This window comes from Taudactylus pleione, unplaced genomic scaffold (genome assembly GCF_031769625.1).
Source record: "Taudactylus pleione unplaced genomic scaffold, aTauple2 ptg000116l, whole genome shotgun sequence".
Classification (NCBI taxonomy): domain Eukaryota; kingdom Metazoa; phylum Chordata; class Amphibia; order Anura; family Myobatrachidae; genus Taudactylus; species Taudactylus pleione.
The window spans coordinates 16,617,743-16,644,892 of NW_028284518.1; the positions used below are offsets into that span (position 1 = coordinate 16,617,743).

The following is a 27,150-nucleotide window of genomic DNA, read 5'->3' on the forward strand; positions in this document are numbered from 1 at the left end:
ACCTGCATGTTCAGGCGATGATTGATGTTGAAAATGACCAGCGGGAGTGCGCATCGCTGGTCGTTTCCAACATTATAGTGCGCGATTTGTGCACGTTTAATGAGTGATTGAATGATTACGATGTCAATCGCTCATTACTATTGCCTAGTGGATGTTCGTCTTTACTAACTGCTTTTGGGCTCATTTACATTTGGATGTAAGTCAGTTTTATGGCACGCCTCTACGATGTAGCAGTACACGCTCACTTTACCGTGCGCTCATAGGTGTTGTTTTCACTATCAACCCGAAATGCTTTTTCAAAAGTAGGCAAGTATGGCTTAATACAGTATGTACAAGAGCATCTAAATGTGCTCATTGCCACTTTAAATTAAGGCAGTATTTCCCTTTCAAACCTTGTAAACGTCGCTTTCACTTTCTCTGGTCTCAATTACAAGTTAAGGATTCCAGGAAGAGACTGACTGTTATGCTGCATCTGCACACTGGAAAGCCTGTAATACGTAAGAACTATTTATTAAGACAAACTACTTAATCCTGCTGATGTGTGAACATACAATGTTTTACCTAGATATATACTTTGGAATTCAATAGCTAGATAATAGATAGATTGCTTCTACATTTTATGATTGTATGTGCTCTGTAATCAAATGTTTTAGCTAAGCTCTCTAAAGCTGAACTTCACAATAGGGTGCTGTTAAAGATACTTTACAAACTCTAATGTTTTTTCAGTCAGCCGACTGAAACTATGCACTCATAATAATAGACAGACAGATAGATAGATAGATAGATAGATAGATAGATAGATAGATAGATAGATAGATAGATAGATAGAATTTTGTGAAATTAGGAACCCTTGAGTCATTAAAAGTAGGCAGTTTACATATTAGATATTAGTAATAACAGTGTGAATGGCCTACACTTACCATAATTTTTCTCAGGTATATCATTTAAACGAACTACATCTGAAATTGATACTTTTTGACATACAGTATTTAAAATGTATCAAAGTACACGTCCCTGCTCCCCACTGTGATGTACACTATGTACACTTCCGTGATTCTTTGTATATATTTCCCTTAATGATTTATATTAGTTGCATTATTAACAACATGATAATAATAACAATTCACATTAATATATATATATATATATATATATATATACTTTGCTGAAAAAAATAAAAAGGTTTGAGTAAAGTTTAGAAAAATTGTAAACATTTTATAACAGCAGCTAAGATCTGTGCTATACAGGTTGGTACTTTTTAGTTGCTGAATGCTCTTATAAATACCGTTCTTTGTTGCTGTAATAGAGATATAAGCCCATATGTGTAGACTGCGAGGAGCAGGAACTAGAGCAATTCCAACCTGGTTTTGCCTTTTAAATTATCGCTGCTCTAAATCTATGGGCTAAACACTTTTGGTAACATAAAATTAAATTTAATGAAAGTACTTCTTATTTTGTGAAATTATTATTATTATTATCATTTATTTATATGGTGCCACAAGTGTTCCGCAGCGCCTTAAAAAAGTATATAAACAAATAAGTAACCAGTGACTTACAATACAATACAAAGCAGGACACGGGCATGTATAATAAACATTGCTATATAAGCAACCATTACACCCACATAAGCAGCCAGGTGTTAGTTGCCCTAGTGGGGGGTAAGAGATAAATTAAATTACAGTAGGGAGAAGCACAAAAGGGTGGATTGCCCTGCTCAAAAGAGCTTACATTCTTTAAATCAGACAAGGTGTAGAAAAGTCCAATGTCAAAATTTTGACTCAAAATCCAGAGCACTAAAGTCAATCAGTCCAGCAGAGATTGCTGCTTAAATGGCCTTCCCACACCCTCCACCTAAACCTCCATTTTACTTAATTTTCAGAATTATTTAAAAGTTTTAAGCCTAAGGATCCTATGTATCAAGCTGTTTTGTACATAAGATTATGCAGCAACTGCAGTTTCTGCATAATATTCTGTATTGCTCCCTCAAAGAAATCTCCAGCAAAGTGCTAATTAGCACTGCAGATCGCAGTCCCCGTTATTGTCAATGGGGACTACGTTATGACCCCTATGTACTAAACTCCAAAAAGCAAAGCTTTTCGGAGTTTAGTCCTGGTAGTTTATACCATCCTCAGATGGTATAAACTAGTATAAGCCTATGGGGGCTCCAGGGGCAGGAGAGAGATCTCTGCATCTCTTCCCCGCAGACCCTGGCCTGCCTCGGAAGCGGGAAAGTCTTTCATTTCTGTGAAAGACTTCTGCTGAATACCGGGGATATAACTTGCAGGGACAGCAATTACCGCAACCGCAGTCCCTGCGAGTTCCCCTTGGTACATGTTAATATATTTAAAAACCCAATTTGCCTTCCAGCAATATTTTCATAAACCAATGTAGTTATCAATTTATTTTACTAAATGGAATTTGTTATTGTGCTATGGTAAGAATGATGATAATCTGTGTGGTATGCAGTCAGTTTGATTACATTTCGAATGTCAACATGATTTATGGTTAGGGTTAGGCTGCAATTGGGGAAAGGGTTAGGCTGGGGATAGGGTTAGGATAAGTTTTAGAGTAACAGTGAACTGGAAATCCCATCATTGATAAGCTGAATGTCGACATTATGTCAGTATCGACATCCTGAATGTTTACAGAACATTCTGAATTGCAACAAAATATACCACACCCTCTGTTGCACTAGGAACCAATGTAAATAACACACACTAAAAAATGCAAAAATATTCAGTTGTTCCATACACCAGAAAAAAAAATTGATATTAATAAATGTATTTAAATATAAAAAATACTTTAAAAATGTAACAAATCATAAGCATGGGAGGAGCACATACATATAAAGCTATGCAGAATATATAGGGTAGTACACAGAAAAAGAAAACCTTCCATAGACAGTTTTCAAATTTTTTATTATTATTTACTCAGATTACATTTTTGGAGCAAATGTAAATTATTCAATGCTGAGTTAGGAATAACTACAGTTCAATTACTAATTTTTTTAACACACGGTACAGTAATTACCTAGTCAACTTTTCTTTTCATTGCAAATGGTTGATATAATTCATGTTTTTCAAGTTAGTTTTTTCAAATTAAAGTATCAAAGCTTGTTACTTTTGTGGGGATGGGGGCGGGTACCTGTTTAGAAATTAGTATTTGCATTTTGTAATTGAATTTAGCTTATTATTTTCTTGCTTGAAACTAAAATTAATTAGAATAAAGTTTATTATATATGAGCTACAAAAGAGAATGTGTGATATCTTGTCTGTGCCTTATGGTTAGACTATTCATACAAAGCATATTTTTAAAATTAATCTGTGTGGATTGCTTCTGTGTTGTGTCACTGGATAAGGGAACCCTTAATTAAAATAGCAGATCCATAAGAAATATAGCTGTATGTTCTTAGCAGGGGGTGTGATATTATAGCCAATATAATGAGTTAAAGATCAACTTCATGCATTTTGTGTTTTGGGAACACAGAAGTGATAAATTTATAAACACACACAAAACTTAACTAGTTTCTATAAAAAGAAAACTACCAGTTATGGGAGTGAAGACACACACCTATATATATATATATACATATTTATAAGTATTTCTCACTATTTTCTTACCTAAGGGGATCACTGATTACCACAAAACACTTTGTCATTTCAAGTTACAAAATAACTTCAAAACCTTTTCCTTAATTAATTACAAATACAAAAGTGACAGTGCGATTACCCTGCTCACTTTGTATATGAAACATGCAATCATGCCCTGCCCTACAAAGGTACATATACCATGCTTGGCTTTAATACTTTATAGAAGTACATTTGGCTGAAGCTCCATCATATCAGGTGGGTCCATAAGAGCACTGATTTTTATATTTAAACCACTTACTTAAATATATCTTTAATTATTGAATTATTGAAAAATAAATCTTTTGAGCCTTGGAGAGAGATAAAGTGGAGGGAGATAAAGTACCAATCAATCAGGTCCTAACTGTCATTTTGCAGGTTGTGTTTGAAAAATGACAGTTAGGAGCTGATTAGTTGTTACTTTATCTCCATCCACTTTCTCTCTCTCCAAGGCTTAGCATATGGACCCCTAAAATGCAGCAGACTTGCAGATGTGTCCATATCATGCTCCATTAATTTTGCAAGTTTTCCAGTGTCTGAAGCAGATAATCATCTTATTATTCCCCCACTACGGGTTTGATATGAGCGTTCAATAATCAAAATGTCTATACAGATAGTGTGAGGTCGGACCCATAATGCTGACCTGTTAAAGATGATGGTAAATCATGTTTGAAGTCATAAATCCGACACTGTTAAAATTCTTTAAAACGTATTATTAAAAGGTTGGCATTACTGGTTCAGCTTCACACTGTCCCCGTTCTCAGTGTGAACATTTTGATGGTCGAACTGGTAACTGCATCATCCCAAGAAAACTACCTGTACTTTGAAGAGTGGTAGTGGAGGGTATGCAGAGTCAGGTTTGCTCCTAGTTTTGATACCAGAATATTAATTCATGATCTCATCAGACCATATAATCTTCCTCCACTTAATATGAGACACTACCACAAATTTACTAGTAACTCTAGGTGAGATTTAATCAGTCAGTTTTCCTTTGCCACTCTCCCATAAAGCATTGAAGTGCGAAGACTGTTGTTCTCCCATGGACAGTTTCATCCCTCTCTGCAATGGGAGTAAGTGTTCCTTAGGCTCAGCTTTAGAAGTTCAAGGTTGTGCTATACAGTAGTTGTTCCATTTCTTTATTATGGACTTGAGAGAGCTCTGAGATATATTAAGTCTTTGAATTATTTTGCAATCCTTCCCATTTGGTGCCTTTCAATTATTTTTTTTCAGACTTGTTTAAATGTTCATTGATGTTCACGAAAAAGTTGTGGGTCCTATTTTTAAATAATTAAAACAATTAACTGAAATAGTTTAATTGTAGACATATGAACTCCAAACAATTATTTGTCATTTAAAGACAAATTACTTTTTCCAAGGTTTATTTAATTGTTTCATACTATTTATATGTTTTAAATCAAGATTTTTTTTTCTAATTTTCAAATAAATCCATTTTGTGTACATATTGTATTGTAAGGCAATAAAATATAAAAATGGATGCAGTATTGCTATTCATAATTGCAAACAAAATATCTAAAGCAAAAGTCCAATTAGATTTTTGTTTATACATCTCAAGCATGAACAAGAAATCAATCATAATTGTAAATATTTTTTGAATTTGTAACTACATATATGCATATCAATTAATGGTAGAAGTTCAGTTGGAGCACAATAAAAGAATACATGACAAATAGCACAATGATGATAAAAAATACAAAACTTAAAAGAACAAATCCTACAGAATAATGAAAAAATTATTAAAAAATAGTAGAATAAAACTAAATATTAGATAGCCAGAAATAATAAAACCACATTTGCATCTACAATGCCAGTAGTAGTAAAAGGGAATCTATGGAGGAGAGGATAAGGAGTCAATGAGACAGAAGAGTGAGGAGAAAGGGGATGGGGAGGAGCAGACAACGAGTGAAAATAGAGATTCACTATGTAATCTGCCTCAGCAGAAATCATTCTGTGTGCTCAAAAATTTCAGAAATACTATTTTGAGAGTTGATTTGAAGGGCATCAATGTAGACTCCCCATTTTTATTAAAACTTTAACCCCAAATTCAATATCAAGAGTAGCCGCTTGTAATACAGACTATCTAAAAGAAAGGATTCTCCCAATGTTAATGTGGGAGGAAGCTTAGATATCCAGAACCGAAGAATAGCTTGTTTTGCAACAGTGATTAAAATTGACAAAAATTGGATTAATGGGGTAAATTGTGAGGATTCCATAAAAATTTTCAAAATGCATAATTTTAGCATCTAATGATAGGTTAAGATTAAACCCTGTATTAATATAAAACAGGATTTTGTTCCAAAACCTTGCTATTTTTCTGCATGACCACAGATTATGGGGCAGCAAAGCTGTGAAATGATTAGGTTTTATACATTTTCCTGTTTTTAATTCAACAAAAAGACTCCTGTGTACTGGAGATATATACATCATATTCAGTTTTCACAAATTAGTCTCTTGAAGTGCAGCAAAGGGTTATGCAGTCAGAATGGATCATAATAGCAAAGCAGACGCTTACAGGAAACTGCAGGCGCTTGAATTGAAAAAGGAATATTGGGTATATGTGGTATAAACACAGTCTTACCTGCTCCATATGCCGTTAGAATCTGTGCTTCAATTAGGTTCCTCTGTAGAGCAGTGACTTTAAGTCAGGTTCCGTTGCATAACTTGGGGTGGAGTCAAGTTCCTCAGAAGCATGATCAGAACACCAACTTTTGCGACTCTTATGATATGTAGCATTTATCTTGGTGCGCCATTTACTGGATTGACATGTATACTGCAACTCCATGAGTCAAGATAAGATACCTGATTAGTGCTTATTATATAGTTGGAATTTCCTGTGAAATAGATCTTGGGAGATATATATATATATATATATATATATATATATAATAGTCCATAGAAAATCACACACCTCATGTCATATAATGGGTGCAAGGTAATTAATCATTCAAAAATCATGCTTAAACTGTATCCAAAGAAACAGGCAGCACCAACCAGCACACATATATATATATATATATATACATATACACACACACACACACAGGTTGCGTCTCCTATATCCAAAATGCTTGGGACCAGGGTTATTTTGGATATCGGAATATTCCATATTTTGGAATATTTGCATACTATATTGAAATATCTTGGGAATAGGACCGAATCTAATCACAGAATGCATTTATATTTTATATACATACACCTTATACACACAGCCTGCAGGTAATTTTATACAATATTTTCAATAATTTTGAGGCTCAAACAAAGTTTGTGTACATACATGAAATTCATTTATGTTTCATATAAACCTTATACACAGAGCCTGAAGGTAATTTTATACAATATTTTTATATAATAAATTTATATAATAAATTTGTGCCTTAAAAAAAGTTTGTGTACATTGAACCATAAAAAAATCAAGGTTTCATTATCTCAGTCATGCTAAAAAAAATTCTGTATTTCAGAATATTCCGTATTTCGGAATATTTGGATATGTGAGACTCAACCTGTATATATGTGTATTTCTATATGCATACATATATAACTGTTTGCATCTGGGGTGTGCAATATAGTAATTTTGGACTTCAGGAGCCTGTGCAAATTCCGATAAAAAATTTTTGTTTCAATAGTTCATAAACGGTCTCAATATAAGTATATTTGTCCCAAAAATTAATTTTTATATATATATATATATATATAAAATAAATTTTTTTATGTAATTTTTGGCTTGAGTGTCAAGCATCTGGTTTTTCCTTATTGCTCTTCTCTTTGATGTCACATTGAGATAATACATACCACAGTCTCTTTCTAGGTGTCTAACCTATGCAATATTGAAAAATGCAATCAATATTCATCCCGTAGTTTTTGATTGACCCAGGAACGAACAAACTGATGGACAAAAATGCAGAGGAGTAAATCTTTAAAGATATTGGTGTGACATGGAAATATAGAATTTGCAGATTACATTGAAATTGAACAAGCTACAGTTGATTTTAGTAGCTACTTTTATTCTAATAACTGTGTAGAGAATATGTTAATGCTGTATGGTTGCTAATAAATAATAATAATAATAATAATAAAAGGGGTATTGCATTATCCATGTATAAATATTTAAAGCACTATATACATATATTATCAGCACTTCTTTATTATAGAGAAAATATTTTAGAATTAAGTTAAACATTAATTTTACAATTCTTCAAACTTTGACCTATGATCAATGTCTATCACACAGTATGCTAATATTTTGTTCTCTTTCAGTGCAGGCTATATGAGAGATAGCAGTATACAGCTTGCACAAATGACAGATTCTCAGTTCATACCGAAGAAGTATACAGAAAATTTATTAATGGTAAGATAATGATATTAATTGAACTGCTAACCTAAACTATAAACTTTTCTTAAGTTTATTTTATATGTAATATAAAATGTAACTGCATAGTACTGTATAAAAAGTTCCTGTTTTCTGTTTGCTTTTTTAAACATTCTGTTTAATTTTATTATACTGCTCAGGGAGCCTTGTTCTTTCCTCCAAAGTTTTAGGATACACACATACATATACATATATATATACATATATATATATATATATATATATTTTAGGGGTGAGCGGGTTCGGTTTTACTCAGATTTACTCTGATCTTTAAACGGGATTTTATTGGCTATCGCCTATCATGTGTTTTGGATAGCCAATATAATAAATCCGAATTTGCGGTAAAGTGGTGATAAGAACCGAGTAAATCCGAGTAAAACCGAGCCTGCACATCCCTAATATATATATACATACACAAAAAATGCCTTTATATTGCGCTAAGAAATATGCGGCACCTCAAAAAGAACCCCTGTTAGTGGGAACCAATTTTAGATAACAAAAAACAAAAATATGAGGGCGCAAAATTATAACAATATTCCCTAGTTGGTAACAGCAGGTTCCATTCCACCTTCTGTATTGAAGAAATTGTGTAAGCACTTTATATAATAAAACTTTTTTATACATATGTCTATTAGACAATTTTTAATAAAAATATTGTTTGAATAATCAAACAGTAGGCCATTGGGCCAATTTGTCTTGGGTGTCTTTCCTGGGGAGTGGGTCTTTTTTAAAAAAAAGTCCAATTGGAGCTACGTCGAATTGGTCCAGTGCTATAAAGAGGAAAAGTGGACTACCTTTGATTGAAAATTTCTCTTTTAAGAGACAACATTGGATATTCCTTTGACTGTGTTAAATATTTGATATTTTTATGTACCATTCAATGATTGGAATATTGTTGTCATTTGCGCCCTCATATTTTTGTTTTTGTTTTTTGATTACATATATATATATATATATATATATATACGACAGGCTCAATCCACGGCACTCGACCATCTGGGGTGCCCTTGGTATGTGACCACACCATCTACATAAAAAATATCATACAAACTCGGCACTCACATGCTTTTCAAACTGCAACTCCTTTGAACATAGGGAATGTTGGTTCCAAAATATTGCAATAATTTGTTAAGCTGGCCACCGCTTCACAGTCATTCCCATCTAGCCAGTCCCTACACTGATTCTCAGACAAATGAACTTGATCTGCCATCTTGGCCTCAAGCTTGCATACATTTTAAACAGAAAACTGGGTCCTGCCTTAAAGAGACAGGACCACACCCAGGGCTATCAGTTAATAAGCACCTGGAAAAAGAAAAAAGTTTGTCTTACATTTGAAAAACAGGGTGCCCTAGCAAGTGTGACCACAAAATATTTGATATTTTTATGTACCATTCAATGATTGGAATATTGTTGTCATTTGCGCCCTCATATTTTTGTTTTTTGATATATATATATATATATATATATATATATGTATATATATATATATATATATATATATATATATATATAATTTGTATGCATAGACTATGGGTCTGATTCAGAGATAGTCGCTGATGTCACCACAACTATGACTTTTTGCCGGGTTGCAGTGGCAATAATATGCGAGTGTTAGTTTCAGCATCCCCCTTGTGTACTAGCATATACTGGAATGTGCAAGCTCTGAGACTCCCACTTTCAATGCTTGTGGATGGTGCATCTCCACCAACTCTCTGTGATTGTCAGGGAGACTCCCTGAAATAGTAGCAATCTCCCTGACTCCCTGAAGAGTCCAGCAATCTCCCTGATTGCACCTTACCCCCATTATGAAACTGTTATATTAAAAAAAACTGAGATATATACATTCAAAGGGGATCATTAGTATCATTTCCCTGCATTGGTTATAAGGCACAATCAGTGTGTTTTCATCAACAAGTAGATCTTACTCAGGGTTGGACTGGCCCTGCAGGGTTACAGGGGAAATCCCTGGTGGGCCCCCCTGCCAGAGGGCCCCGCCGCCTCCTCTAGGGGTCATATTCCAGACTGTGCACTGAATTGTACATTGTTACCTGGTGGAGCAGGGCCACTGATAAACATTGGTTCTTGCTTTGTTTCTAGAGAACCTACATCAATATTTGCCTAATGGTTAGCCAAGCAACTGTGATGGCAGGGCACACCCACTCTGGTGGATGACCACACCCCTTAAGCATGTGCCCCTACCACTGCATTGCCCTGGTGGGCCCTTTATGCCCCAGTCCGATACTGATCTTACCAACTGCTTTAGGACTTGTCTAAATTTGAATGTAAATAGTTTTTATGGAACACCTCTCAGATGTAGCAGTACATGTCCACTTTGCTGCATGCTCATAGGTGTCGCTTTCACAATCACCCTGAAATGCTTTTTCAAAAGTAGGCAAGTATGGTGCATCATCATGTTCACTATCAACACTTGCACCAAGCTATGACAGGTGCAGTGTCTGCTTCCAAATTTCCACTGAATATGGCCTCTGCTGCTGCGGGTGTGCATCTGGGAAAACAGCTCACTGACACAATCGGGACACTCCCGTAATATACCCCTGACACATTTGCAGTCACTTCAGGCCTACTCTCAGTCACCGGCCAGGAATGGTATTTCCAGGGATGCCGAGAAAGGGGGGATCGGGTACTAATTACCCGGGCCGGGGCTTGCTGGAGGTGCCCAGTGGGGGCCCAGGTCCGGCGTTGCTCCCCCTCCCTCTTACATCACAGCAGCCCAGCACACACTGCTGTGTGCCGGGTTGCACTGGGAGACTGTTCACGGTTGCTAAGCAGCAGCTGCTTCAGTATGTTATGCCTGTGGGCTATGCACCGGGCTGGGGGGCTCACACCCCTCCCCAGTGCACAGCCTGTCGGCACATCTGGGTATTGCCTAGATGTTTCACACGGCACCTGTTCACTAGCGCAGGGAGAGCCTGGGGGCTGCCCAGCATCTCGGAAAGTGCTGGGCACGCCCACTATAGCGGCATAAACGGGGGTTGTCGCGCGGCTCCGCCCCATTTCCTAGATGCCACGCCCCTTCTCGGGAAGCCACGCCTACTTTTTGAAAAGCCACACCCCTTTGCAGACGCGCACGCGAAAGGTCCCGCATCCATGTCTTCAAAAGTTAGGAGGTATGTACTCAGGGTGATGCATTCACTGTAGGGATTTTTAGCACTTTTCGCACTTGTGCAGCAGCAAATAGTCGCAGTACTCTGTCCACCTCTGAATCAGGCACTATGGGCCTGATTCAGACCCACTCGCGAGCGGCTGTCCGCTCGCAAGTGGGTCGATGTTATGCACTGAGCATGCGCACGACGGAGAGAGCTCCGTCGTGCGCATGCGCCAGACGCGACGAGCGAAGGAAAGTCCTTCGCTCGTTGTGTCTGATCAAAAGGGGCGTGCTGTCGATGTTGATTGACAGCACGCCCCCTTTGGTGGGCGTGCCGGGGGCGTGCCTCCCTGACGGGGACGTTCCCACGGGAACGCCTCCCGTCAGAAGTCGGCCCACTGACATCACTAGTGATGTCAGTGGGAGTGATTTTGTCTCTGATAGAGCCAAAATCACTCCGGAGCTTGCGGTTGAAAACCTCAACCGCAGGCTCCGGCTCGCAGTTTCGATGGTCGCGATGGTCACGACCATCGCGGCCATCAAAATGCACGCTCGTATAGGCTGTGGGTGGTGACCCACAGCTATACGAGCGTCCAGGAGGACGCTCCATTTTCATGGAGGGCGGCCCTCATTCAGAGCGTGCGCTCTGCTCAGAGCGTACGGCTCTGAATGAGGGCCTATGTTTGCAGCATAGAGCAGCTGATAGGGGTCACAGTGCAGAAGCCACGAAACCAGCTGACCGAAGCCCCAGCGGACCTCACCGGAGCACCAATCACCAGACAGGTAAGTGTAAGCTAAAGGGAGTGAGGGGGGTCGTGGGGGAGGGCGGGAGCTGTGAGGGGGGGGTTGCGTGGGGGCAATCATGGGGGGAGGTAGGGTGAGCTGGCGGCGCATGCGCTGACAATTTCTTACTGTATTTTTTGCGATAAATACAGTGAGAAGAGTGCGTAGGGGATTTGCAGGGACAGAGCTTTATCGCAAGCTCTGTCCCTGCATGCGGATGTTAGTACATCCAAGTGATATTTCCTAAATTCGCAATGCAAATTTAGTCAAAAATATCACACTACAATCGGGGCCTATAATTCTATGTGTAAACCAGTGAATGGCTGGCAAAGTTTAGCCTTGGGTGTAAGCACAAAGCATTGACCCTTACTTCAAAGGTAATTTTAGGTGTAGAAACACATGAGCTAGTTTATCAAAGGGCAAAAGCCCCTTTACTAATACTAACAGGTGTATTCTTCTGCAAAAGGATTGTGTATTTATCCTATATATATTAATAGAGTTAGTCGGCAATAACACCTGATGTTACAGCAAATTTATCAAGCATTAAGACAGTATTCCCTGTTCTGTTAACACCCTCATCGGGTATTATTTCCAGAACAAAAGCATTAGAAAAATGAATTATCCTTGGAATAAAGCATCTTTTCCTACTGTTATATTGCAATTGGAGAAGTGGTGCTAATATGATTAACCAGAGCAAAATACACATTATTTAGTAAAAAATAAACCAGAACTGACCACCAGCTTCTCAATTCCATATGAGCAGCCATTAAGCAGCCTGTTTTTGTAGAGAGAAAATAATTGTTTCAACAGTTTAATTACAAAAAAAGTACAATATTTTTGTTTTACTCTTTTTATAAACTTTTTCTGTCTTATTAATTTAATTTCCATAATAGTATAACTGGAAACACAAATCCATACTTGCTATTCCACTGTACATACAGTACATAGAAGGCCTCAAGACTGGCTATCAAAGCAGTAAGATTCCTCTCATCGCTACCAGACTGTGGGCCTGATTCAGAGCTTCTTTGTACACAGCTGCTGTACGAAAATATGCAAAGCCTTAGGAGGTGTCTTAAGTAAAAAATGCCCACTGCAGGCTTCTATGATCTCCTGCTGCATCCGGAGGCGCAGCATTGGATCAACTGTGTGAACATCGGACTTCTAAGTAACCACTAGTTACTCAGGATGTCCTGGGAAATCACGCTGCCGGGACCAATGAAGCTGCCTCCAAGGACGCAAAAATGGCAGGCAGTCAAAAACCCTAAATTCTGGAATGCGGAACGTCTCCACCCCCAAATGGCAGCAGCATGTAAGTTCTCCTGCGACTTTTGGGTTGTGAGCAACATCACAGTACTAGATCTGCACATGCACAGATCTGCAAACATCGGTGAAAAATCGATTTAGAGTCCATCTCTGAATCAGACCCTATATCGCTGGAGAGCTGAGCATCGATCAGCTACCTCAGCCACCATTTATTGATAAATTACAGTGAAAGAACAGTTTTATCACTAAGATAGACGCAAGAGAAAATCCTTTCTATAGGCGTGTATTGATAAGCCCCCGGAATTAGGTATAACTGTAATGAACTTAAATGTCCTTTTATTTGAAACTCTTTATCATGTGTGTATTTATTGTAGGAGTGACTACAAATGTGTAGACATTGCAGAGCTGGGTCAGAGGTATTTTGTATTATATATGTGGGTGTGTACAAGTGTGTGTGTACACCCAATACACTATCAGTCCCACTGTCTACCTAAACAGTGGCATTACTAGGGGTGTGCGGGCCGCCACTGGGTGACACCATCCAGAGCCAGATTAACAACAGGGCAACTGGAACGATTGCCCAGGGGGGCCACCACATATAGCTACATCACCAGTTTGGAGACAGAGTGGCACATGTAAACCAAGAGGCATAGTGTGTGCTGGGGGTACTACAGTATGTTTAAAATATTTGTGGTGCTGGTAGCATATACACATTATACAGTTTTAATAACATCAGTAGCATATTACATTGACAATTTTATTGTCAGGGTGCCCCACAAGTTATTTTCCCTGGGGCCACCACAAACCTTAATCATGCCCTGATACCATCCAAGGGGGTGACATCAAAATTGCAGCGCAGCTCTGCTATTTTGGTATCACCCCCTTGGATGGTGTCACCGGGCAGCGTTGCAGCAGTGGTGATGGCTAATGTGCGCACGCACGCGTCATTCACACACCCCTGTGTCCGGAGAGGGATGTAGTCAGGATCCCAACAGTCAGGATGCTGATGGTCACAATACCAACAGCGGTATCCAGATGGTCAGAATCTTGTCAGAATACGGAGATAAGTATTAGGGAAAGGCTTAGGGTTAGGTTTAGGGATGCAGAATAGGTGGTTTAGGGGGAGGGTTAGGGTAAGGGTGGAATACTTACCTAAATCTGTCTGGAAGCCATCAGCTTCTGACCATTGGCATCCTGACCTTCAGGATCCTGCTCCCAACTCGTCCGGAGAGGCGGTGGAATGGTGTGGAAGTGGCAATCCCGTGTTAAAATACAACTGAATTTCCCCATTTTTTTCATGCAATGGTTAGTTAGCATTGCATCATAAGTTTCGCAGGTTAAAGCCCAGCCATCTTTTGATGGTGGGCTTCCGATGTCCATTCCTAGACTGTTGATCAACTTACAATCAGACACAAACGGTCCTATGGTGTATATTACAGTGATTAGAATGTTGATTGTAGAATGTCCATCTATACGTCATCTATACTCCTTTATAATAACTAGGGGTGTGCACCGGCCACTTTTCGTGTTTTGTGTTTTGGTTTTGGATCTGGATCTTTCTTCGTGTTTTGGATCTGGATTGGTTTTGCCAAAACCACCCTTTTGGGTTCTGGGTTTTGTGTTTTGGATCTGTATTTTTTTTTAAAAAAAGCATAAAAACAGCTAAAATCACATAATTTGTAGGTTTTTCTGCTCCTATGCTATTATTAACCTCAATAACCTTAATTTCCACTCATTTCCAGTCTATTCTGAACACCTCACACCTCACAATAGTGTTTTTATGTCCAAAACGTTGCACCGAGGTAGCTGGATGACTATGCTAAGCGACACGAGTGGGCGGCACAAACACGTGACCCATCTAGGCGTGAAACTGCAGTGGCAGACAGGATGGCAGTTTGAAAAACTAGGCCCCAAACTGTACATAATGCAAAAGAAAAAAAAGAGGTGCAAGATGGAATTGTCCTTGGGCCCTCCCACCCACCCTTATGTTGTATAAACAGGACATGCACACTTTAACAAACCAATCATTTCAGCGCCAGGGTCTGCCACACAACTGTGGCTGAAATGATTGGTTCGTTTGGGCCCCCACAAAACAAGCTGGCAATTAATGTGTCCCTGCACAAACTGGCTCTATGGAGGCAAGATGTCATCCTCATCCTCCTCATCCACCGATTCCTCACCCTCTTCAGTGTGTACATCCTCATCCTCACAGAGTATTAACTCGTCCCCACTTGAATCCACCACCACAGGTCCCTCTGTACCTTCTGGAGGCTGGTCTCCCTGGAAGAGCTGATAATTCATTTTGATGAACATCATCTTCTCCACATTCTGTGGAAGCAACCTCCTACGCCTTTCGCTGACAAGGTTCCCGGCTGCACTAAACACTCTTTCGGAGTACACACTGGAGGGGGGGCAACTCAGGTAAAATAGAGCCAGTTTGTACAGGGGCCTCCAAATTGCCTCTTTTTCCTGCCAGTACAGGTATGGACTGTCTGCCATGCCTACTTGGATGCTGTCACCGATGTAATCCTCCACCATTCTGTCAATGGTGACAGTATCATATGCAGTGACAGTAGACATGTCAGAAATTGTTGCCAGGTCCTTCAGTCCGGACCAGATGTCCAAACTTGGTCCTGCCTGCCCTGCATCACCGCCAGCGGGTTGCTTAGGATACCTAAGTTTTTTCCTGGCAGCCCCAGTTGCAGGAGAAAATGAAGAAGGAGCCGTTGACGTGTCACGTTCCGCTTCAGCTGACAGTGTGTTCACCAGCAGGTCTTTGCACCTCTGCAGGCTTGTGTCGGCCGGAAAGAGAGACACCACATAGGCTTTAAACCTAGGATCGAGCACGGTGGCCAAAACGTAGTGGTCTGATTTCAACAGATTGACCACCCTGGAATCCTGGCAAAGCGAATGAAGGGCTTCATCCACAAGTCCCACATGCCGAGCGGAATCGCTCCGTCTTAGCTCCTCCTTCACTTTCTCCAGCTGCTTCTGCAAAAGCCTGATGAGGGGAATGACCTGACTCAAGCTGGCAGTGTCTGAACTGACTTCACGTGTGGCAAGTTCGAAGGGCTGGAGAACCTTGCACAACACGGAAATCATTCTCCACTGCGCTTGAGTCAGGTGCATACCCCCTCCTTTGCCTATGTCATAGGTGGATGTATAGGCTTGTATGGCCTTTTGCTGCTCCTCCATCCTCTGAAGCATATAGAGGGTTGAGTTCCACCGCGTCACAACCTCTTGCTTCAGGTGATGGCGGGGCAGGTTCAAGAGTGTTTGCTGGCGCTCCAGTCTTCGGCACGCAGTCGCTGAATGGCGAAAGTGGCCAGAAATTTTTCGGGCCACCCAAAGCGTCTCCTGCACGCCCCTGTCGCTTTTCAGAAAATTCTGCACCACCAAGTTTATTGTGTGAGCAAAACATGGGACGTGCTGGAATTTGCCCAGATGTAATGCCCGCACAATATTGGTGGCATTGTCAGATATCACAAATCCCCAGGAGAGTCTAAGTGGGGTAAGCCACTGGGCGATGATTTCCCTCAGTTTCTCTAAGAGGTTGTCGGCGGTGTGCCTCTTACTGAAACCGGTGATACACAGCGTAGCCTGCCTTGTAACGAGCTGGCATTTCTGAGATGCTGCTACTGGTGACGCTGCTGCTGTTGCTGCGTAAGGTGATACATCTACCCAGTGGGCTGTCACAGTCATATAGTCCTTAGTCTGCCCTGTTCCACTTGTCCACATGTCCATGGTTAAGTGGACATTGTGTACAACGGCATTTTTCAGGACACTGAGGACACTTTTTCTGACGTTTCTGTACAGTCTCGGTATCGCCTGCCTAGTGAAGTGGAATCTAGACGGGATTTGGAACCGGGGACACACTACCTCCATCAATTGTCTAAATCCCACTGCACTAATGGCGGATACCGGACGCACGTCTAACACCAACATAGCGGTCAAGGCCTCAGTTATACGTTTTGCTTCAGGATGACTGCTGTCGTACTTCATCCTCCTCGCTAAGGACTGTTGGAGGGTCAATTGTTTAGTAAAAGTAGTGGTGTTCCTACTTCCTCTCTGGGATGATGAACGACTCCCAGCAGCAGCAACAGCAGCAGCGGCAGCAGTAGGCGTAGCAATGCAGGATCCTCCAGAGGAATCCCGGATAGGAGAGTCAGTCATGCCAGTGACATGGCCTGCAGGACTACTTCCGATCCTGACTAAGGAGGAAATTGACGAGGAGGGAGTTGACGGTGTGGTTTGCAGGCGCTTGGATACAACAGGACAACGGGATTTAGGTGTCCCTGGACTGCTTACGGTCTTAGCCAAAGTTTCTGAACTTGACAGTAACTTTTTATGAACGCGCTGCAGGTGCCGTATAAGGGAGGATGTTCCTAGGTGGTTGACGTCCCTACCCCTACTTATTTCACCTTTACATATGGTACATATGGCAAGACAGTTGTTGTCCGGATTTGGATAGAAATATTGCCAGACCAAAGAGGTGGAATGTTTGGTCTTCTGCCCAGGCATGACCGTGATGGGCTTTTTCATCCCACGGACAACAACTGTCTCCCCCGGAGCCTGATTTAAACAAACCACATCACCATCAGAATCCTCCTCGCCAACTTCCTCCTCAGCGCCAGCTACACCAGTATCCTCATCCTGTTGTACTTCAACAGTGACATCTTCAATTTGCATATCAGCAAGTGGACTGTGGGTGCTCCTTTCAGCACTTGCAGGGGGCGTGCAAATGGTGGAAAGAGCCACCTCTTCCCGTCCAGTGCTGGGAAGGTCAGGCATCGCAACCACCACCACACTTGGACTCTCCTTGGGGATTTGTAATATCTTCTTAGAAAGCACAGTTCTTCGCTGTGCTTTTGCCAGCTTAACTCTTTTGATTTTTTTAGTGGGAGGAGGGCTTCCATCGTCATGTGAAGCTGAACCACTAGTCATGAACATACTAGGGATCGACCTTAGCCGTTCCTTGCCACTCCGTGTCGTAAATGGCATATTGGCAAGTTTACGTTTCTCTTCAGCTGATTTAAATGTCTTTTTCAAGGTCATTTTCCTGAACTTTGCCATTTGGGATTGTATGTGCCCTCTACTATGACATTGGGCATCGGCCTTGGCAGACGACGTTGATGGCATGTTATCGTCTATGTCATGACTAGTGGCAGCAGCTTCAGCACTAGGAGGAAGTGGTTCTTGATCTTTCTCTATTTTATTTTTAGCGGAGAAAGTTTGGTCCTCCATTTATGTTATATCGATTTGATATATACGTGCGGCTAAACACAGAAAATAATTTTTTTTTTGGTTTGGACTGGAGTGTACTTTGTGGGTTACAGCACCCTTTAACGGTCAAGCCAGCCGGCCCTTTACTTATGACACAGGCGCATGCTTGGCACTACTTTGTTGATGCACGTGCGGCTACTGCGCACACAATTCACAAACACAGAAAATAATTTTTTTTTGGTTTGGACTGGAGTGTACTTTCGGGGGTTACAGCACCCTTTAACGGTCAAGCCAGCCAGCCCTTTACTTATGACACAGGCGCACGCTTGGCACTACTTTGTTGATGCACGTGCGGCTACTGCGCACACAATTCACAAACACAGAAAATAATTTTTTTTTGGTTTGGACTGGAGTGTACTTTCGGGGGTTACAGCACCCTTTAATGGTCAAGCCAGCCGCCCCTTTACTTATGACACAGGCGCACGCTTGGCACTACTTTGTTGATACACGTGCGGCTACTGCGCACACAATTCACAAACACAGAAAATAATTTTTTTTTTGGTTTGGACTGGAGTGTACTTTTGGGGGTTACAGCACCCTTAACGGTCAAGCCAGCCGGCCCTTTACTTATGACACAGGTGCACGCTTGGCACTACTTTGTTGATGCACGTGCGGCTACTGCGCACACGATTCACAAACACAGAAAATAATTTTTTTTTGGTTTGGACTGGAGTGTACTTTCGGGGGTTACAGCACCCTTTAACGGTCAAGCCAGCCGGCCCTTTACTTATGACACAGGCGCACGCTTGGCACTACTTTGTTGATGCACGTGCGGCTACTGCGCACACAATTCACAAACACAGAAAATAATTTTTTTTTTGGTTTGGACTGGAGTGTACTTTGGGGGTTACAGCACCCTTTAATGGTCAAGCCAGCCGGCCCTTTACTTATGACACAGGCGCACGCTTGGCACTACTTTGTTGATGCACGTGCGGCTACTGCGCACACAATTCACAAACACAGAAAATAATTTTTTTTTTGGTTTGGACTGGAGTGTACTTTCGGGGGTTACAGCACCCTTAACGGTCAAGCCAGCCGGCCCTTTACTTATGACACAGGTGCACGCTTGGCACTACTTTGTTGATGCACGTGCGGCTACTGCGCACACAATTCACAAACACAGAAAATAATTTTTTTTTTGGTTTGGACTGGAGTGTACTTTCGGGGGTTACAGCACCCTTAACGGTCAAGCCAGCCGGCCCTTTACTTATGACACAGGCGCACGCTTGGCACTACTTTGTTGATGCACGTGCGGCTACTGCGCACACAATTCACAAACACAGAAAATAATTTTTTTTTTGGTTTGGACTGGAGTGTACTTTCGGGGGTTACAGCACCCTTAACGGTCAAGCCAGCCGGCCCTTTACTTATGACACAGGTGCACGCTTGGCACTACTTTGTTGATGCACGTGCGGCTACTGCGCACACAATTCACAAACACAGAAAATAATTTTTTTTTGGTTTGGACTGGAGTGTACTTTCGGGGGTTACAGCACCCTTTAACGGTCAAGCCAGCCGGCCCTTTACTTATGACACAGGCGCACGCTTGGCACTAATTTGTTGATGCACGTGCGGCTACTGCGCACACAATTCACAAACACAGAAAATAATTTTTTTTTTGGTTTGGACTGGAGTGTACTTTCGGGGGTTACAGCACCCTTAACGGTCAAGCCAGCCGGCCCTTTACTTATGACACAGGTGCACGCTTGGCACTACTTTGTTGATGCACGTGCGGCTACTGCGCACACAATTCACAAACACAGAAAATAATTTTTTTTTTGGTTTGGACTGGAGTGTACTTTCGGGGGTTACAGCACCCTTTAACGGTCAAGCCAGCCGGCCCTTTACTTATGACACAGGCGCACGCTTGGCACTACTTTGTTGATGCACGTGCGGCTACTGCGCACACAATTCACAAACACAGAAAATAATTTTTTTTTTGGTTTGGACTGGAGTGTACTTTCGGGGGTTACAGCACCCTTAACGGTCAAGCCAGCCGGCCCTTTACTTATGACACAGGCGCACGCTTGGCACTACTTTGTTGATGCACGTGCGGCTACTGCGCACACAATTCACAAACACAGAAAATAATTTTTTTTTGGTTTGGACTGGAGTGTACTTTCGGGGGTTACAGCACCCTTTAACGGTCAAGCCAGCCGGCCCTTTACTTATGACACAGGCGCACGCTTGGCACTACTTTGTTGATGCACGTGCGGCTACTGCGCACACAATTCACAAACACAGAAAATATATTATTTTTTTAGCACTTGGGGGGAGCACCCCTGATGGACAGAGCACCCCCTGGACAACACTACAGCACTCCTTTAGGACTGGGACACTGCACAGAACTTTGGAGTGGACACAGCCCCTATGGAGAACTGACTGCACAACACAGTCCAGCCAGCCCCTATGGACTTTGAAGTAGTGGACACAGCCCCTATTAACAACAGCAGCACAGCACAACACAGCCAGCCCCTATGGACTTTGAAGTAGTGGACAACAGCAGCACTACACTACACTACACTACACTACACAGCCCTAACTCCCACCCTCCCTCTTCACTGTCCACAGCCGAGTGAGAAAATGGCGCCGACGCGGGTACCTTATATAGGATCCAAAACCCGCGAGACTCGGAAGGCGGGATGATGACGTTTTGCCTCGATTTCAGATCCGAGTCAGGCGGGAAAAGTCGAGCCTGACTCGGATCGGACTCGGATCGGGGGGGCTCGGGGGGGTTCGGATTTCAGAAATCCGAACCCGCTCACCCCTAATAATAACTAGTACAATACAGGTACCAAGTTTTGATAGGTATTGTACTCCTATGCTATACTTCTTTTTAATGATAACTATCACATTCATTCGATGCTAACACTCCCCATGTGATACAAAAGTGACAGCATGCGAGTGCATAGTTCTAATTTTAAACAAAGAATGCAATACTTTTTCTCACCATTATCTTTCTTAAATATTTCACCAATTATGATTTTGCAGTGTTTATTGTTAAGAAATACTAATAAAAGTTAAACTGTAATCAAAATGTCATGAGTGCTCTCTGAACTAAAACTTCCCAACTTTCTTGTTTTTATTGTCTGTATGGTCATATTACAGGACAGCTAAAGGTTTCCTAGTGGTTAGAGCTTGGAAAGGGATGCAATTACCCATGCTTGGGAGCTTGGCTTTACCACTGCTGATGTAGGGCCCGATTCTTATTTGTATGCAATCCTGATGGTTTACGTACAAATCTGATGGTGGGGCATCTGTGCTTGCGCATGACCCGTTCTGCGCAAACACAGATGAACATTTTCACCTGTAATTGTAAAAATTTAATTTCTGGGCCATTCATCAAGAAGGTAAAACAGGAGATATCACAGAAATTTCCTACTTACCTTCCTCTTGCGGAATGGCCCGCTGTCCCCATATCTTCTGCTTACTTTCCTCTTGCGGAATGGCCCGCTGTCCCCATATCTTCTGCTTACTTTCCTCTTGCGGAATGGCCCGCTGTCCCCATATCTTCTGCTTACCTTCCTCTGGCGGAATGGCACGCTGTCCCCATATCTTCTGCTTACCTTCCTCTGGCGGAATGGCCCGCTGTCCCTATACACTAGTATCACAGATATCTCCTACTTACCTTCCTCTGGCGGAATGGCTCGCTGTCCCCATATCTTTTGCTTACCTTCCTCTGGCGGAATGGCACGCTGTCCCTATACACTAGTATCACAGATATCTCCTGCTTACCTTCCTCTGGCGAATTGGCCCGCTGTCCCCATACACTAATATCACAGATATCTCCTGCTTACCTTCCTCTGGCGGAATGGCCCACTGTCCCCATACACTAGTGTCACAGATATCTCCTGCTTACCTTCCTCTGGTGGAATGGCCCCCTGTCCCCATACACTAGTATCACAGATATCTCCTGCTTACCTTCCACTGCCGAAATGGCCCGCTGTCCCCATACACTAGTATCACAGATATCTCCTACTTACCTTCCTCTGGCGGAATGGCTCGCTGTCCCCATATCTTCTGCTTACCTTCCTCTGGTGGAATGGCACGCTGTCCCTATACACTAGTATCACAGATATCTCCTGCTTACCTTCCTCTGGCGAATTGGCCCGCTGTCCCCATACACTAATATCACAGATATCTCCTGTTTACCTTCCTCTGGCGGAATGGCCCACTGTCCCCATACACTAGTATCACAGATATCTCCTGCTTACCTTCCTCTGGCGGAATGGCCCGCTGTCCCCATACACTAATGACACAGATATCTCCTGCTTACCTTTCTCTCCCGGAATGGCCTGCTGTCTCCATACACTAGTATCACAGATATCTCCTGCTTACCTTCCTCTGGCGGAATGGCCCACTGTCCCCACACACTAGTGTCACAGATATCTCCTGCTTACCTTCCTCTGGCGGAATGGCCCGCTGTCTTCATATACTAGTATCACAGATATCTCCTGCTTACCTCCTCTGGCAGAATGGCCCGCTGTCCCTATACACTAGTATCACAGATATCTCCTGCTTACCTTCCTCTGGCGGAATGGCCCACTGTCTCCATACACTAGTATCACAGATATCTCCTGCTTACCTTTCTATCCAAGAATGGCCCACTGTCCCCATACACTAGTATCACAGTTATCTCCTGCTTACCTTCCTCTGGTGGAATGGCCCCCTGTCCCCATACACTAGTATCACAGGTATCTCCTGCTTATCTTCCAAAGGTGGAATGACCTGCTGTCCCCATACACTAGTATCACAGATATACTTCCTCTGGCGGAATGGCCCGCTGTCCCTATACACTGGTATGGGGAGAGAATTCATCAAAATCCAAAAATACAATATTTTCGAAGCTTGAGTGCAGGAGCATTCGCCATCTTCGGATGGCATTTGTCTCCCGCTCCGGGCTCGCAACCAGTCCCGGGTTGCAAAAAGGGATCCTCTTGGATGCCTCCGCCCCTGTCCGGCTCCTTCCGCTGGACATCGGGGCTCTTGTGCGCATGCATGACCTATATGTCACGCATGCGCACTAGCATCACCACTCCGAAACGCTTCGGGGATACAGCTAATTTTCGGATCAGCTGTCTCCACGCCAGAGCAATGATGAATAGCTCCAGCTCTCACATCAATTGGGTACGACCGAGCGGCCGCTTACGACCGACTCTGAATGAGGTCCTTTGTCCTTTGTGTTTTTGGTAACAAATTCCTGTCTTGGGAACAGTCATTGCCTTACACACTATAAATGTCTGCTAATAAGTAAGCATGGGCTTCCTCATAAATCTGGATTTAGGATAATATTAGTGATGATACATAGATCTCTGCTTGTGTCCCTGTACAGCGATGGGGTGTGATCAAGCTGTCTTATACTGTATAAAGAATGTGCCTGTTGGAAGAGGTGAATCTAATACTGGGGCTGACTGTTCTCTGACAGACCTGTCTCCGTGACAGCAGGGTGTAGTTCATACTTGCCTACTTTTGAAAACTAGTTTCAGGGAGATTCTAAAGCTGCTAAGGGGGCGTGGCCAGCTCCACGAAAAGAGCATTTCTAGCTCCACGTATGGGCATATCTATTGCCACTGAGGGGTTTGTCTTGCAGTGAAAGCCTGGTGGACTATAGGGACAGTAGTAAGGGTTCCAAGGGTGCACCAGTGTCAGGATCTACATAATTGGAGAAATATTTCCACTAGGGGACTTGATGGCATTAATATATCAGGTAAGGGAGCCAATACATATATTAGACATAGAAGCAGTGAAAAGGAGTTATATGAAAACACTCAGGGAACCAGTGTTAATATGCAAAGACAAAAATGGGATATAACATTTTACGGTCAACATTGTATATAATGACTGGAAGGAATTACAGTGAAATGCAGAGTGAGCAACTCCCATTACAAATTCCTATAGATAACTTCAGCACCAAAATGTCTCTAATACAATTATCAGCACTGAATCTACTTCCAGAGTCCCACACTCTACTTACATTTATTTTTACTTAGGTGGTGGGCAGGTGGGATAGTGCATTGTTTTTGTAGCCACTTGGTCTTCTTGGACTTGGGCCAGCTGCCGGGGAGGAGGAGAGGTCACTGCTGCTTCCAGTCACTGCCATCAGGCATACTCCGCTCCAGGGAAGGGAGAAGGCAGTGACTGTGAGGCTGCACGCTGGGTTAGCCCACCGGGAAGGAGGAGAGGACACTGCCACTTCCAGTCACTGCATCAGGCATACTCCGCTCCGCGGAAGGCAGTGACTGTGAGTCTGCATGCTGGGGGAGGAGGAGATGAGATGACGCTGGCGCCTCCAGTGCCATCAGACATAGGAGTCCGCTCCAAGCGGCCCCGGCCCCCCGTGGAAAGAGGAAGGCAGTAGCCAGACTGCATGCTGGGGCTGGTAACGAAACTGGATCAGATCCTTTATATACCCCTGCCTATACCTTGTAAAATCCTTCCTATAAACCTCTAAGAATGACGCTAATTTGCGTACGCAGTCTGATCGCAAATAAAGACAGGAGTGGAATCTGTGGTTCCAACGCACAAGCATTATTCTGGTAAAAGTACAGTCAGTTACACGCAATTGATACATACACAATTTAAGCGTAAAAGGAAATTATACAGACCCCAAGTACAGTTATACATACGCTGCGCCTCTGGACCCAGAGATAGACCTCAGACTAGAGACCCTCAGTACATACAGCATTCAGCATGGACCAACTAACCAGTATACGGAAACATGTATTTATCCCCCCCAGACTAATACAGGACAAAGGGGAAATTTCCTGCTGATGTCATTGGTTCCCAGAGGAGAAGCATATGTTACAACACATTTAACAGGCTGGTTCAAATAGACTCCCCCTGCCTCTAACAGCAGGGGAATCTTTCTAATAACGCCTCCTGTACCATTCCAGCAGCTAAACATTTTGTTGCTTGTAAGTTCTGCGATCCGTAACTTGAGTTTGCATGATGCGATCTCTCCACCGAGAACACCGGGATGCTGTAAAAAGCGTACGCATCAGAACAAGACCAAACACACCTTGCTTATCATGTATAATACCTTAGTTATCAAAAACCTTTATTTCTCAGCATTTAAACTAACTAAACCAACTTGAATCATACATTTGATGCTTATTGGACCTTATGAGTGAATATGAAATGTGTGGGTGTTCAGGGTTTGGTATAAGGATGCTAGTTAACTTGGGACAGATGCGTGCACATAAAGCTACTTTTTCAGCGGTTTCATACAAAGTCTTATGCATTCGCAAATATGCGACTAGTTAATAGCGCTCTTGTGAGTATTATTGTGTGTATGAGAAATGATGAAAGAAGCGATCGCATTGTGCTAATATGAATAATGCCACATGTACTATATTGTGAGTTCACCTAAAATGGCGCTTAGGAGGCCATTCGCAAAATGGCGTCTTGCGATCGCATTTCTAAAATGGAGTCTTGCGGCCATTCGCAAGATGGCGTCGCTGCGATTAAATTTTAAACTGAACTTGTCTCAGCCAATTATTCAGCTTCGACAGTCCACCCTTTGATAGCAAACAACATGCTATCACAATTTGCTATTTAAATGTATTTTAGGCTGACATTTACATATTATTTAGTGTTATTCTGGGATGGCACAAGGTGGTTCTTAATCCATCAATAATGTGTTTCTAGGTGGGGACATAAAACTACTATTATACGCACACCGCGGATCTTGGAAGATCATGTGACAGGTGTGGGAATGCACCAGTCTTATAACAGCAGTCTTGAAAGGGAATTTGAGACTTTACATTGTCTGAGGTGTTCTATAAATAACATTTCAATAAAATATTCTATGCATGTCTAAATATTATACATTTAAGTGATGGTACTTCCTAGCTCAGGGTTGTAATGCAGTTCTGTATCTACCTCGGTATACATATTATCATTTCTGACCACCATCATAGTTTAATTCTTTTGTTTCACTCTGTTTTTAAATTTTCCACACTTCAACACAATAGGAACACACCGGACGCATATGCCAATTACTATGATGACAATCAGTATAAGGATCAAGAATTTGCCTATACTAGCGATCACTTCCTGGACCCATTCCCCTAGACCTGAGAACCATTTCACTGGGTTCAGCCATGACACCTATACTTCTATCTTTTCCCCTGCTTCAGCCACTGATGTGTTATGGTTCTTATGAAATTCCCACTTTAGCTGCAGAATCTCATCCATCTTCTGGTCTATCACCTCCTTAGGGTCGCTGGTATCATTGGTGACAGAAGTGCAACATTTTACTCCAAATTGTGTGGCTAACGTAACGCAATACCCTCCAGTATCAGCAGTTAAATAATTCAACACTATCCTGTGTTGCACTAGTTCTTTCTTGTACGCTTGCAATTCTCTCCCTGTGTACCCGAATGTGTCATCGTACATCTCGGTGATATTATCTATTAATTTAGCAAGTTCCTGGATATATCTAAAATTTAATGTACCCCTAGCAATTCTGGTGGGATCCAGGGCGACTAAAACTTGGAAGCCAGTTGTCTCACTGATTAACTGAGCGGCTTTATGTACGTCACCAGGTATCATATTTCTCTTGCCTCTGTGTTCATATTGTGTGTGAAGATATGGTGATGGTGTGTTTTTATGTATTCCCAACATTTCAACATGTGTGAGGGGCATAACTTCTGGGACTACTCTTCCCAGATAAAACAAACCTTCAGAACTCGGAGAGAGCCATT

The 27,150-nt window shown here is 42.2% G+C and overlaps 1 protein-coding gene across 2 annotated transcripts in view; it reads left to right on the forward strand.

Annotated features, from left to right (window-relative positions):
- The first annotated feature begins 442 nt into the window (after window positions 1-442).
- Window positions 443-27,150, forward strand: part of LOC148524789 (enoyl-CoA delta isomerase 2-like) — a 50,101-nt gene continuing 23,393 nt past the window's right edge. The window contains exons 1-2 of one of the 2 annotated variants that reach the window (XM_088471790.1): window positions 443-497; window positions 7,899-7,989. In XM_088471790.1, the coding sequence (XP_088327916.1) occupies window positions 7,909-7,989 (81 nt within the window). In that variant the 5' untranslated portion in view covers window positions 443-497; window positions 7,899-7,908. The remainder of the gene's footprint in view (window positions 498-7,898; window positions 7,990-27,150) is intronic. The other variant, XM_088471789.1, reaches the window with a different exon arrangement.